The sequence below is a fragment of the Lepisosteus oculatus genome, chromosome 1 (genome assembly GCF_040954835.1).
Source record: "Lepisosteus oculatus isolate fLepOcu1 chromosome 1, fLepOcu1.hap2, whole genome shotgun sequence".
NCBI classification, from domain to species: Eukaryota; Metazoa; Chordata; class Actinopteri; order Semionotiformes; family Lepisosteidae; genus Lepisosteus; species Lepisosteus oculatus.
The window spans coordinates 19,214,318-19,229,486 of NC_090696.1; the positions used below are offsets into that span (position 1 = coordinate 19,214,318).

Sequence of the window (15,169 nt, forward strand, 5' to 3'; positions counted from 1 at the left end):
TTAACGCTCGTCTCATCTTTGTCTGTGGCACAAAATATTGAGCCGATCTTGCCTCTGAGCGGCCGCGCCGGTAACGACGACTCGGCGAGCGCGAGTCAGTGGTTCTGGTGGTGGGGTTGGCGGTGTGTTATTTCGGGATCCAGGAAATGTAACAGTTGGGATTTTATGTTGGTTATGACTTCAAACGTTTAAGTAAAAAAATGAATATTATTCACTAATGTTTTGTTGTTGTTGTTGTTGTTGTTGCTGCTCCTGCTGCCGTTCTGCCTTAGCATAGGACATACTGCGGAGGGTAAAGGTCTTTTCCAATAGGATTTGCCCCCTCTTCTCCATTCTCCTCAGTCACTCTGCGGTCAGGACGAGCTGCGAGTCACACAACAGCCACACAGTAGCGAACCTCCAGCTACAGTGCACGCGCACGTACGCTCGGCGACCTTCCCGCAGGAGCGCTACCGTGCGACCTGCCCGTGCGTTTCTGTGCTCGCGAGGACGAGCAACGCGAGCGAATTCCAGCGGGCAGGGAGACGGTTCTATTTTCTGTACAGCGACTGTGTGGCTTCGCTACACATCAACCAAACACATCAGCAAGAAATTCCGTTTCCCATCGTATGGTGTGTTAGCACGGGACAGTGTGTTAGGAGTTCACGTTCAATTCATGACATACACACATGAAGAAATAATTATAAGAAGAATGTAAAATCGTTTTTTTTTTAATTAGCACAATCCCTTCAAATCTCTTGCACTTTCAAATGAAAAAAAAAACAAAACAAAAGACACATGAGCAGATCCACAGGGATCATTTTTTATTAAGTTATTTGGTTGGTGGAATGTTGAACACACATATCAGAGTTGACGTGTCTGTGTATTGTCGATCTGAAGAGCGGCAGAGACAGGATAGTTTGAGTTTGAAATCCCATCACAATGTGAACTTGACAGTGCACATGTAATTGCAGCAGAATTGGATATTCCCATTCAAATAGCTACTGCTCATCGGAGCTGCCACACAGATAGAAGCGCGTTTGTACTCATTTTATCTGCGATTTAACACACAAAGCAGCTGGGTCTTATTTTTCTCTTCTGCTGGAACACGTTACCCAGAAGAGTTATTGTAACGTCTGTGCAAAAGGATTACAGTGTTCATCACGGCCTTTTAGAAGTGACACTGGAGCATAAAGGCTAGGGATTCTGGCGTAGCGCGTTCTCAGCAAAGCTGTGGTGGGATTAAGCTGATGGACCGAGACAACCCATTCAAATTGTGGCGATATTTATGACAATTAATAACAACGCAGAGTTGTACAATAATGGATTTGTAGTGTTTTACGAGGCTCCACATCTAGGTAATACGGGCTTCTGCATATATCACGCTAATGCGGAGAATGGGGCCTGCAAGCTAAATTACTGTTTGCCTGCGACCTCTGACTCCGGAGCCACGTTATCTCAGGTGAACACGCGGTGCCGAACTCAGGTCCTGCTCCCCAGTGGGCCGTTTCCAGCGCAGGTTCAGCGTGCCAGCGCAGGCTCCGGGGCCGCGGTGACCTGAGACACGCTCAGGTTAGAGAGGGAGAGGTTAGCGGCAGGAAACCGGAGAAGGGCGACTCGGCCGCGCGAGGTTCTCCGGAGACACGCACCACAGCCCCGCGAGCCGGCTTCAAAGGTTACAGATCCATCCGCCGCGGGCGGCTCCTAGACTTGAACTCTGCCTCCTAAAATGATAAAAAAACACACTCTAGCTTTCCCTTCTTGGAAAGTTATACGATGATAACTTTAAAAAAAAAACATCAAACAACTACAGTAGCAATAATAGCAACATTTCGATATGTATTTATATATTTTTTGCCTTTATTTCTGTTTTTTTAAACTAGTGGATTTAGGCTCCGGTAATTAAATATTCTACAGATATTTGCATGGCGTGTAAATACACATAGGCCAACAACAATTATTAATTATATTATTAGAATTATTAATAATTGTTATAGGTGTCTTTGTAGATATTATTGTTCTATCAATATGATAGAACTGCTATCATATGCTCACCTGAGCGCTTTTCATGAAGGTTAAAGTGGTGTATAATAGCACAGACGTACACCAATACACGTAAGTAAATAGAAGGAGAAATACATTTTGGACCTTACAGAAAAATAGAAATAGCATCCCGATCGCCCCATCTGTAGTATGTGTGTGAACTTTCAAAGAAAGTACGTTAAAAACTCCATATATCGAAATTGTGCTGGAATCGAGAAATTTCGCTTTTGTCAAATAATTTAGAAGCCCGAGGTGGGTCATCTCACCGAGACAGACTGATAAAACTATGTTCCACAGTCACAGCGTTTTAGAGAAAGGCGACGTTAGTGACCCATTTCTGAAAGAGGAACGCGACGCCAACGAAAGTTAGAGAACAACCATTCCTAGTTTCCTGTCGTATACACGCTGTATGTGTTCAAGTTCGTTACACGGACGAAGTATGGTTCTTACCCTACGGAATTAGAACAACGACGTCATTAAATTAGTGACGGAGGGTCTGAATACCGAGCCCACTGACCCCAAAGCCCAAGAAACAGCACGGGTCAGACCCAAAGAATCACACCCCGATTCCAGCGCACATCGCTGTGCTCCCGGTTTCTGGTCTGTCATTAGCTGACCCTAAAAAAGAAGACAACACTATTGTTAATAACTTCAATTTCATATTTTTTTTGCGCTGCATATTAGGTCATTTCCGGACGCATAAAAAATAATATGGTTAGCATGAATGAAAAATAAACATTTTTTTTAAATATAAATGTATTTTCATGCACACAGAGACACATGCATAGACTAAATACTTCCACACACGTGTATATATATATATGCATCGTCTATGTTCGCTCCGCAGTGACTGTGGATTACAAAAACGACGCTGATACACTTGTTTAGTAGACCACATTAATTGGCGCATTTATTGCTTATAACCCTCACAGCAGGCCTTCGGATTTTGTCACCAGGAAACCTTTCGTAATTACGCTGCATTTAGGAGTTGTGTTTAATCACGGATCAGGAAGCGCTTAATTAACACAGACCGCGATCCCAGGACACGGCTGCAACTGAAAGTCCCGAAATATCTTAGAAAAACAATATAATAACATTTACGAAAATTCTAGTAATTGTGATATTTTAAAATAAAATAAAGCGATTATGGACATAATTACAGACATAACAATAACATAACAACAACAACAACAACAACAACAACAACAATAATAATAATAATAATAATAATAATAATAATAATAATAATAATAATAATGACATTTTTATATGTTTACAGCGAGACGGGAATTTGCATGAAATCGCATTCATTACAAAAATTCTGAAACGGAAATATGGTACAATAATAACTAACAAGAAATATTATTTGAAAGGGAATTTAACTGGAGCCCAAGAAATACAGAGCTGTCGCTGTAGACATTATTGTTATTGTTATTAAAATAGCTAATATTTCAGATCCTTCCCAACTGCTCGGTTAGTCTGTGTTTTTAAATGGCTGCCCGGCTCGTATTACCGGACAATTATATTTTTATTATTATTTGAGAAAATACCGAAGGGAGGCCCCGTTGCTCCTCGCTGATTTCTGACGAGCCTCAGATTTCAGTTGACAGTTTTCGTCCATCTGAGCCGAGAAACGGGCGAAGGGCGCGAGTGGAGCTGGGCCGAGCCTGTCGTCGCGGGGGGAAGTGGACTGGGTGTCCCACGGCGGGTGCACATCGCCCCGAGCCGCCCGAGGCCCCGGCGAGAGCGTCTCCCCGTCCTGGGGTTTCTCCTGGGTGCTTTATAATGTACCGTTATTGCAGGGAGTGAGGGTGGGTTCTATCGCGGGTGAGAATTTCATAAACCCTTCACTGCCAATACACTGCTCGCTATCTATCGCTATTTGGCTAGATCTCTAACCAAAAAAGACACTTTTATTTTCCACATTTTTCGTTAGTTTTTGTCTCAACATCCGAAGTGTTTGCATGCGTGTGATTCCTTTGAAGGGGGGTATTTGAAAGGCTGTTTCTTGTTACAGCAGGAACTATCTTAAGTACAAGGTCATCTTCTGAGAAGAGTCGAGCCCGGAGTCCCGAATTCCTCGTTTAATTCCTACATTTCTGTAGCGTTCGGCTAACAAACAGGAAATATTGCAGAACTGAAACAGCGCCTCATTCACAAACCTGCAAGCTCCCACTCACGCAGACCCCACAACACTGTGCGGGCATATATCTGAGCTATTGGCGCTTATTTGGTGTTGTGTTGTATATATATTTATGATATTTAGGATTCTGCTCGCGATCCTCAGTTTTGTTTTCTTCCTCATATTCGTGCCGTTGTTTGTGTGTTATTTTTTATGTATCCTCTTCTTCGGTTAACATTGTCCTTTTTTTTTTTTTAACCGTGCTCTGGCCTTGATCGGTTTTAATTAACCTGGCAAAACTACAGGCTATGGTAACGGAGCGAACTGCACAAATGCAAGACGAGGCTGCTCTCTCCTCCCCCCGCTTGCATCAGAGTGTAAAAGGGGGAGAGGCATGACATTAAAATAAGAAATCGAGATTTCTATGTCTAGAAATTGATTTCTCACGCCCCCGGATATCTCCGATTTGAGTAGTGTGATCGGCCGAGTGCACGAGCCGCAGCTTGCGCTCGCGACATGATTCCCTCTGATTCTCAAGGAATAAAGACAGGAGGTCCTTTCTGCTGCAACTAGAGCCGTACATTCATGTTGCCGAACACACACACACGCATACACGCGAAATAAACACTTCATAATCGTAAAGCGGGTGCAGTTCACTGCCAGTTCTTTTTATTGGTCATTTAATTAGCCCTCTACAACACAGGGAGAAGCCAATTGTAGTACACGGCGTTTGATGTAGTCTGTACATTACAGAATGAAAATCAAAAACAAAATAGCTGCAGATTGTTTCCCGTACTTTTCATTAAATAAGGAAGAACGAAAAGGGAGCAAAATGACTTCCTGAGAGATAGATCAACGTTACGTTTAACAGGGTAAGCTGTTTTTAACGATTACAAGCATTAAACAGTCAAACCATTTCCTTTTAAAATTTTCACAACTCACAGAGGCAAATAAAACCCCCGTTTTAAATCCACAGCTTCTGCTGCGCTGCGCCAAGACGTCAGTTTGGCAGCGTTCTGTAAAGCAGTCCCGATTTTCCATTGCAATGAAACGCGCCGTTTTGTTTCACATTGATCGTGGGTGTTGTTTTTTTTTTTATTGATTGTAATAGAAGACAGAGGCCATGAAGCCGAACTTGACGCCGGGGTTCGTCCGCGCCAGCGGAGAATCCGGTGTCCAGAGTCCGGCTCTGAAGACCCACTGCTCTTCTCGGGCGGCCGTGCAGCGTTTGACGAGAAGCCTCCTTTGTCATACGTTCCCGTAACGTAATGCATACAGACCCCTAACAACCAGGTTCCCGGCGATACTTCACCCACTTAAAACAAAGACACGGGCATAAAACAACTGCGAATCGCCGATCACGAGCGTGGAGGCTGCGGGACGTGAATTTGTTATTTCAAGAGAGAGTGGACTTGACTCCACTTCTGTAGCAGTGCCCTTGCGGGAGCCAGTCAGGCCTACTAAGATCTCAATGGAGGGTTAGTGTCTTGTGCTAAATTGGCCAAAACAAAGAGCTGTGCAGCAGGTATGCACGATTGTTTTCACGTTATTTTTTTTTTAAATAACGCGAGCAGTGAAACTCATAAACCACCACAATGCGTGCAGACTTTCAGGGACCACGTACAGATATTGTAAAGCAATTCCAGGTGCACAAATACATTCCCACGCATTTCCTGGTCCAATATCCGTCTTCATCTAAAATATTCTTTATGCTTGATTTTTTTAACCATTATTTTACTCCCCAGAAGCCTGTGCACGGTTCGCTCGGAACAGAAATGGCAGGACCTGACTACAGGTTGGGCCACGTTTTAGCACGTTTTTATGCATCTGCCTGGGTATTTCTGCATTTGAGCCAAGACAATGGACTGGAAGGATTTTTATTTTGCCTTTGTTTCCAGGTTTCATGCAAAATGTTGAACGAAATCATCAGGAATAGCGAGCTATATTCTTCCTATAGATTTTATTGAGTTAACGTCCTTGACGTTTATACGGAATGCTAGGACACAACAAAGGTTTTTTTATCTGTTTTCACTACACGAAATAAATATTGCTTATCTTACAACGATTAAATCTGATTTTATTTACTGTTTCCAAACACCTAAAGACAGTGTTCTTCGAAAGTGCACAAGCAAACATACTTTTGCCTGAACACTTGAGAAACCCTTTGACGTCTAAGGCGGACAAGGAAGACGCACGCTTTCGAAAGATATCAAGATGCAGTTCTGTCGTTTGAAAACAATTCTGCCAACACCGCCCGGGCCTTCTGACCCACAGCTGGTGTGAGGCATTTCAGAAACCTCAGACGCAAACGGGTCCACAACGACAAAAAACCCCAACATAACAAAACGTGGAATGGAACGTCTGAAAAAGTAGATCAGTATCTTTAAACTAAAAATCCAGATTTCTCTCCGTTTTATGGACCGAAGTCTCTTCAATCGCCACTGTTACCAACGAAGAGGCGCCCCTTTCCTCCATTAAACCGACAGACATTTTGAACTTCAGTTAATGGACACTGTAAACATTTTAAACAAGCACGGGTACCAGACGTTTCTTTTAAATTATTGTCTACTGAATAATAGTACTGACATCCCCGGGCCAAACGAACCCGAGTCGTGTAACCGTTGGTCAAGTTGAAATTCAATAACTAATGCGCACTGGATTATTATTAGTAGTGGTGTCAGTTTTAACTTTTCTGCAACGTCTCTTATCGAATTATTTCCTCCCACAGCAGTATTTGTAGCTCACAGCGGGAAACTGTCTGCTTCTTGAAAAAAGAGAAGCCAGTCGTACCGAGGTCGTACGATTTAAAAAAAGCGGTTTTATTCCAGAAAGTGTTGCAGCTGCTGCTGTCCGGACCTCTTTAATATCCAAATCTGTGGGGGGGGGAAAGACACACTCGATCAAAGGAAAACCGTCCGTGCTATTTCTTCCTGACGGAATACCTCAGTCGCTGTTCTGTTTACGCCTGAATTTCTGATTTCGCCCGGCGCTCGCGGCACTGCGGAGCAGGCGCGTGACGAGAGGAGCCCCGGAGAGGCGAGCCGAAACGAGCCGAGGGCCTCGCGCTGGCTACTGCCCCCCCGCGTACGGCGCCGCGCGGAAGTCGCCCACGCAACCCCCTGCACGACAGAAGAGGAAACTGTGAAAGGTTTCTTAAAATATATATGTATACTTATCCATCGAATTGTATGTTTTTATATTCGTGGACGAAAGGCTGAGCCGGTGGCAGGCGGAGCTGCTTTCACTTTACGAGAATAATACAACGCGAAATCAAAATATCATAGAAATAAAAAATAACATCTATTTCCCTTGCTGAGGTTATGGTGTCCTTTCCCCCCCGACATATTCATTTCAATTTGGTTGCAAAAACAACTCGCCTGGCAATTTATGCCACTTATCTAACAGATTACACATTAATGTCATGAAAACGACACGCCTTAATCCAGCTCTTATTCAGACACGCTCGTGTGGACGGAAAATAAAGGGACACGGTGCAATTTCATCATTTCGAATCTTCTAAAAAAAGAGCAGGCTACTGTTCACGCCCGAGGAGCCTACGGGAGAAATTCCGGTTGTCAGTCAGCCCCGCGCAGCACGTCCGTGCCCCCAACCAGCAGCACAAGCCGGCAGAGGCTGCCGCGAACTTCTGTCATCTCTCAACTCGGCCCGCCCGAGGAAAAGTTGGATCTATTTGTTTTTCTGCTCGTACTCGAGTGTTTATTTTAATGTATTTTTGTGCTCTTAGTTACGTTTTGGTGTGTATTTTCTATGCTCGACTTCAAAACAGTTAAAGCAAAAAAATCTATATCTATATCTATATATGTATGTCTCTGTAAGAGCGATTTCGGCATAAGTACAAGACTGGTCTCTATCGCACGACTGTACCGGCCTCCGTCCACAGCTCTTGTCGCCGGGTCCGTTCTGCGCTTCAGCAGCTTTACGGCACAGAAGCGCCGTTCGATTTTTCCTTCAGTTCTGGCCTTGTTTTTTTTTTTATTTCGGATTTCTTTTTCAAGGTCTTGGAAACCTGTTTTTAAAAACTCGGAGCTTACTTTTAAATTAGCTTCACACCCTCGACTAATATTTTTTTAAAAAAAAAAGTCAGAAGGAAACGTTCAGTCTCTTTTCTCCCAGCGTTGATTTTTTTTTAATCGAGCCCCACGAACAAAATGAATCAAAATAAAACTTTCCTCTCTCCCTATGTTCCTTCCCCAAACGCACTCGTTTTCGTTCCAAATCCCGGCTGATCGGCTCCTGTTCCACAATCGCCGCGCTGTGTTTTTTTTTTCTGCTTTACCAGGAACTGGGCTGCAGTTTTTATTAACGACACGTTTATGAACAATCAAATGGTCCCTCGTAAAAATTTATTGAAGGACATAAAATCATCCCCGGCCACTTGCCGAATACAACCCGCTGAAGTGTTCATGATTTTCAGCGCCTTACGATTCCCAGCTCTCCCAGTTTTGCAAAATAAAAAGTCCCGTTTTTTACGAGGGTTATCCCAGTAAGATTGTTTGGATAACGAGGGTCTTTCCTTTCTGTTTTAGCGTCGTAAACAGAGGACTGTCGCACATTAATCCACTTGACATTGCAATTAAACACCCCCCCCCCCTCAAAAAAACCCTCATCTACACCCCATCCAAAGGAGCAGACCGAAAAGGATATCTGTTAGGAGAAATCAAGAGGACTTCCTTATAAAGAGACGTCTAGGTGCTGTTTGCTTGGTATGTGTACGTGTTGATTTTTAATCTAATATTGCCAAACACCCCAAGCGACGTGTATCAGACTTTGACGAGCTCAGCCACGGACGGAGATTAATTACGGAAACAAATAGTGCCTTCAGTGGGCTTCTCCACATACCTCGTGCTCCGTGATGGGTGATTTTGTCCTGCCTGCAGGAAAGCTTAATCGTTTTTTTTTTCACCGTAACACGAGGAAAGGATTTGTGGTCTTTGATTTTCAACGCCCATATCTAGGTGAGATTAAAATAAATAAATACACACACGCTTTTCCAAAAAAAAAAATCCTGAAACCTTGAACTGCACGGCTATCCCAGAAAGACTCGCGCATTGATCCACTGTGTAATTTTTGGGGGGTAAATATAGTCACGTGGCGCCGGGCAGCCAATGGGAGCCCAGGAAGCCCGGAGAAATAATTACCTGGCTTGATTGTTCTATGAGCAGATAAAAAAAAGTACACATAGACTCCATACAATAATCGGACGCATGTAAAAGAGACAGGAGGCTTCGTCATGTCGGCCACGGGTCCCATAAGCAACTATTATGTGGATTCATTGATAAACCATGAGAGCGAAGAGGTGCTGGCTGCTACTCGGTTCTCCGCTCCCGGAGCCCTCCCCTCAGCCTCTCGTCCGGCAGGGCTGGTACCGGAGTGTACCGACTTTCCCTCGTGCAGCTTTGCCCCCAAACCTCCTATCTTTACCACCTCCTGGGCCCCCGTCCAGTCGCAGTCCTCTGTCGTTTACCACCCTTACACCCACCAGCCGCACTTAGGCGCAGATTCCAGGTACGTGCGCTCCTGGCTGGAGCCTATCTCGGGAGCCGTGTCCTTCCCCGGCTTCCCGGCGAACAGCAGGCACTACGGACTGAAAACCGACGCGTTCCCGGAGCGGAGAGCCGGCGACTGCCTGGCCGCCAGCGGAAGGAACTACTCGGATTATCTGTACGGCTCTTCGGCTGACATCCGAGACAGGACGCCGCAGAATATCCCTTCTCCCGAGACTGAGGTTTTGGCTCCCAGTAAGCACAAAGAAGAGAAGGCAGAGATAGACCCGAGTAAGTCGAAGTCATTCCTGTTTACAACCTGGTATTAAGGGGGTAATACTGTTTGCCTGCTGTCCTCCATAAAACCAAATGATCGTCTTTATTCCCCCCAAACCGTCGCTGCGAGGTGGCTGCAGGCACTAAAACAGAAGAGAAGCCTCGTAATGTTAGGCTGTAAAATAGGAGGCATGTTATAAAAATGGAAAACTCGAAAAACAAGCTTTCTTCGGGCTGAGGGGGAAGTTGGAAGCACGGGACGAGTCTGCCTTTCCGATCCACCTCCATGTTACTTGAGCTCGTGCTGTGTTTTGGTTTGTTTTGTTTTCGTCCTGAAGCTTCCCGAGACCAGGACTAATTCTTGTTAGTATTCTAGTATTATTGTAGTCTGAAACTGCAATAGTATTGCAGCATTGCTGGGTGTGTGAAATGTAAAAACCTTGCAATGAATATGACTCCATGCAAGCTCTGTTGTTACTGTAGACCTATAGGAGTAGACAACAAGAATAATGGCAACATAATAATAATAATATTATTAATAACAGCAACAATACAGTAATACTACTACTACTACTACTACTACTACTACTACTAATAATAATAATAATAATAGACAATTTCGAAAGTCAGTTCAAAACAATGTAGAACTGTGGGCACACACCCTTTTTTTACTGTAGTGAGGGTTCTGTCAATATATTGAACTTGAATAAAATTATTTTTAGGGTGAAATCTGTCTCGGTGCAATGTTACGAAATCCCTGCCGCAGAAAGGGCAGAACTGGATCTACACGCCAATGTTCTGCCACTGCGTTTCTAGGGCCAGAACAGCCACCAGTACTAATAATAATAATAATAATAATAATAATAATAATAATAATAATAATAATAATAATAATAATAATAATAATAATAACAACAACAATAATACTGTGCCTTTGGTGTAATACAATTAAACGTTATGTATTTGTATCTTCTTTTTATGAAAAAAATCCTTTACGTTCCTACACTGAAATATTAATAGAACTATGAAATAAATCAGAGACTTCAGGGCTGGGAGATTTCAAGACGAGAAAGACAAGGCGACAGAGCGGAGCCCACACGGCCGAGCTCCAGTCAGTGCAGACAGGTCTGCCTTTACTGACTCCCGGGCCTGCAGATCGGTCCCCGGCAAGCGAGGCTGTGGCCCGGGCCGGTCTGGCAGTGACGGGCTCCCGGGCTCCGGACTGGGCCGGGTAGTTCACCCCGGCTAGTTCGGCTTCTCCCTCGGCTTCTGCACGTCAGAAACGTCCTTTTCCCGAAGTCTTGTCTTAAAATATGCGGCTTTACAACATTGTCATACGCGCCCAGAAACATTCGTGTGATTATGACTGACGACACCGCCTGTCTCCCCAAAATTCGTACTAATTATAAGGACAGAATATAAAGATTTAAAGTGCAGAACGAGAAGCATTACTGTAGGGATGAGAGCTGGAGAGAGGTGTTGGACTGCAGTCGTTCGATGACTAAAAGCAAAGGCGTTTAAGTCTGTTTATGGGCCTATAAAGCGAATGAGCGCATTCACGATTTTACGACTATCCCTCCTCAGCCGTCTTAAAACACGGCACAGATATGACAAAAAGAGTTCATTTTTATTTGGCCCCTAGCTATGAAAATGGACATAGTGGGAGGCTGGTTGTATTGTACTAAGCGGGGGCAGTATGATCTACATGAACGTAAACAAAACAGCGCAGTTATCATTGAACTTAAGAGTAGACCGTAGGGGTTGAGATGTGTTTCAGGCAGGCCAGAATTATGAAGGGCAGCGACGTTACAAAAAAAAAAACCCAGACGATTTTTAATGTTAAAAAAAACAGAGACATGTTTTAAACAAATGCATTTCACCTGTATCGAAGACCTCGGCCTCGGTTTCAGCAAAATATTTTTAAAAAAATACAATTCTCTTCCTCGAGTTAAAAAGTCTTGTCTTCTTTTTCCCCCCCCAGACAATCCAGTGGCAAACTGGATCCACGCGCGCTCCACGAGGAAGAAGCGGTGTCCTTACACGAAATACCAAACGCTAGAACTGGAGAAGGAGTTTTTATTTAACATGTACCTAACCAGGGACCGACGTTACGAGGTGGCCCGCGTCCTCAACCTCACGGAGCGACAGGTCAAAATCTGGTTCCAGAACCGGAGGATGAAGATGAAAAAAATGAACAAGGAGAAGAGCGAGAGCAATGAGCCGTGAGAGACCGAGGCGCCGCGAGGGGAAAAGAGACCTTCCCGCCCCGGCTCGCATCCTGCGGCAACCCGCTCCTCTCCTTGTCGTCTTTTCGTTGTGTTTAAATGTAACGTTTTTCCTTTCGACCGAAGCCGTTTTATTGACTTTGAATGTGCAACGTTGCTCGGATTTTTAAAGGTCCCCCCCCATTGTGTATCCATAACCGGCTGCTTGGACTAGAAAAAAAAACTGTTTTTCTGTTGTTGTGTTTCGCCTTCAAAGCTACGTCGAAATGCAAAGAGACAAAGTGGCGATAAGACAAAAAAAATCAACTTCTAACTCGTGTGACAAGAGGAACGTACTTGAATTTTCTTTATTCCTCTTCGGTTCTGCGATTTCTTTTCTTTTGAGTCGTAATTTATGATCGTCCCCTTCTCCTGTGTTTCTCCCTCACGGCTTTTCTTCATTTTTGTAGAGTGCGAATCTTGCATATTTTGTACAAAAAGGAAAGAAAACAAACAAACAAAAAAAAACGGGCAGATACCTTTGTCTGTGTGTTGACGTCTGTGGTAATAGTTTTTGATGTACTTTATTCGTGTATTTTTACCTTAGAATCGACCGATTCTGTCACTTTCTGTTCTCCTGTAGATTGTAGCTGTATTTAAATATATCCAACGACAACACGCTTTTTTCACGTGTTTTATGATTTCTTTGGACACCAAGTAGGAATGGCGCTATGATAAGACAGACGGCAGTGAAATTAACAGCGATTCCAGAGGCCCGCTGACATGCACTCCGGGCCAGGAGCAGGTCTTCCTCAAGACCGGTGTCTTGACCGCTCCCTATGCGGAGCTGAAGAAGAGTTTCAGTGTGAACCGCTCCGCAGAGGACAGTCGGCCCGGGCGGAGCCGCTGGCAAGGAAGCGATCAGGCTTAGCAAGGCAGGCTGTGGGGTGCGGACAGAGGCCCGCGAGGAGATTAGAAGCAGCTGCCAAGCCGGTCTATTATTCTTTGCGTTTGATTCTCTCCTTAACGAACATTTCCTGTGCGGCCTTATTAAACCTTAATAAGAGGGACGCAGGCAAACAAGGGGGTGAAGAGGGCGACACCGAAACCAGGCCAGGCACACAAAACACACTCCTATACAACAAAGCGCCCTTAATGTCAAGGAGCACACACACACACGCAAACCCAAGTCCTAAAGCCCAGGCCCATGTGTGTGCCGTCCCGGGCGTGTAACTCCAGGCAGGCAATGCATGGGCCGGCTGAAACGGCAAGTCGTGTTTAAAACACGCATCGATTCGTATTGGTCCTAATCGGCGACGGGGAACCTCACGAAATCGTGAAATACAGTGTGTGCTTCTTCGCGTCGTGAAGAGAGAACTCTTTCGTTCACCAGGGTTATCGGATATTATTTAAAACTTGTATCTTGCATTTTTTTAAGGCATTCGCACAAGGGAGGGCGAGCTCGTTAAAATGCCAGTGTGCAGATTTCGCAGTCTGATCGCTCCTTGTTTTATAACCTAGCTGTAGCAGTGTAGCACTTTGATCGGCTGGTTAAATCACGTTTCCATTACTTGTTTCGTTTCGTTCTAACTGTTTCCCAGCCCTATCACGAACGCCACTGTAAAGTGCGGATGTGCAGCTTTTCCTAGGCTCTTGCGCCTCCGTTAGAGCTCTGAATATCAATTTCACTGCAGGCTAATCATTTACCGACGCCGTGCTCGCAAGCTTGACAAAGGGGCGCTTTCTCACACACTGTGGCGTGACTTGTCGAATATACCGCACAGCCAATGCATTTTCCATACTGTTTTTATATGATACCATGTAAAGCGTTGTGACTCAACAAAACATTTTGTGCTAAAATAAACAATCAAGTGGACGAGGAGTTTGTGTTAGCAAAAAAACGTGTCTTGCTTGTTGTGTTTTTGTCCTCATGACAAGACTGGGGTTGCACAGCTTGCCGGCGGAGAGCTGTCATAACCCCACACAGATGACCAGAGCTGGGTGAAACAAGTCCTACGGAAGTCGACGTCTCAGCTGCTGGATATTTGGAGATGTTCACGCGCGGCGTGTATTCCGTTTTGCCGCCCCTGTCGCGTGTCTCTGTGCTGTTCCCAAGGACAGTCCCCACGATAACCACCCGTCCCCAATGTGCCTTTCCGGGAAAAACACGGAGTTTGTACCATGGAGAACTCTCTGCGAGAGCACTGACTGCCCTTGTGTCCTCCTCCACCCCCCCTTCTCCTTTTCAGTGCTCCCCGGTGGTGCCGTCATTTCTTAGTTTTGTTAGGCCGAGTAAAAACATTTAAAAAAAATGTGCTTTACCAAGCAAATCCGTGTCCTCGGGTTTCCGACCATTAAAAAACACGCAACAATACAATGCTCTAAATATGCATTCAAAAGCATTATCAGGCCTACAGGCCTTTGTATGTGTTTGTGGCTCTCATCCCATTTACTTAAGATACTTAGCGTTTTGCGGAATTCCACTCTATTTTAGTAGTTTTAAGACCAGATTATTAATCATCTGCCTACCTATCTTTAGCTACACATACTCGGTACACGTCCTTGCCTGGGAGAAAATGTCTTCAGTAATCACGGTGATTGTTTTTATTCGTTTCTTTCTACTTCCTGTAACAATCTGCGTGCGTTATTACTTTTAAATTCCTCCTGAAGAACGGCGCCTGCCCGGGTCTCGGGTTTGTGAGTGGTGAGGATGTTTCAAACCAAAACCTTTCTTTTTTTTTTCCTTTCAAGGACGGATTTTAAGTCGTCACCAACGGAACACAAACAAGGAAACCGAAAACCGGCCTCGTCCCGACCCATAAATCTCGAGATAAAACGCATAGAACAGAATTGCCATTAATAGCAATATTGCAGCAACACCGCGTCCCGCTGTCGGTGCAGCAGCTCAGATCCACGCATTCACTTCCTGCCTGGTGCCTAGTGCAACACAACGACACACACTACCTATAAATATACAATGAACCGACATCATTCTCACCAAAAATACTACCTTGGTGTCTTGAGCTAATTGGCATGTTGTT

The 15,169-nt window shown here is 44.6% G+C and overlaps 2 protein-coding genes and 1 long non-coding RNA gene across 4 annotated transcripts in view; 2 read left to right on the forward strand and 1 right to left on the reverse strand.

The window, feature by feature from the left end:
- The window catches only part of hoxc8a (homeobox C8a), a 31,935-nt gene that overhangs the window by 6,516 nt on the left and 10,250 nt on the right, over positions 1 to 15,169 (forward strand). The window lies entirely within an intron of this gene.
- LOC107077017 (uncharacterized) lies at positions 789 to 9,245 on the reverse strand. Of its 2 annotated transcripts, XR_011189041.1 has the most exons (4): positions 9,005 to 9,245; positions 3,573 to 7,263; positions 2,473 to 2,640; positions 789 to 1,703 (listed from the first exon to the last, which is right to left on the reverse strand). It is a non-coding gene; the product is annotated as an uncharacterized lncRNA (long non-coding RNA). The 2 variants fall into 2 exon arrangements; XR_001478139.2 differs by lacking the exon at positions 3,573 to 7,263 and having other exon boundaries at positions 9,005 to 9,199.
- Positions 9,258 to 14,010, forward strand: hoxc9a (homeobox C9a). Its single transcript, XM_006629269.3, has 2 exons — positions 9,258 to 9,939; positions 11,906 to 14,010. The coding sequence occupies exons 1-2, from the start codon at positions 9,396 to 9,398 to the stop codon at positions 12,148 to 12,150; spliced, it is 789 nt and encodes a 262-aa protein (XP_006629332.1). The 5' UTR covers positions 9,258 to 9,395; the 3' UTR covers positions 12,151 to 14,010.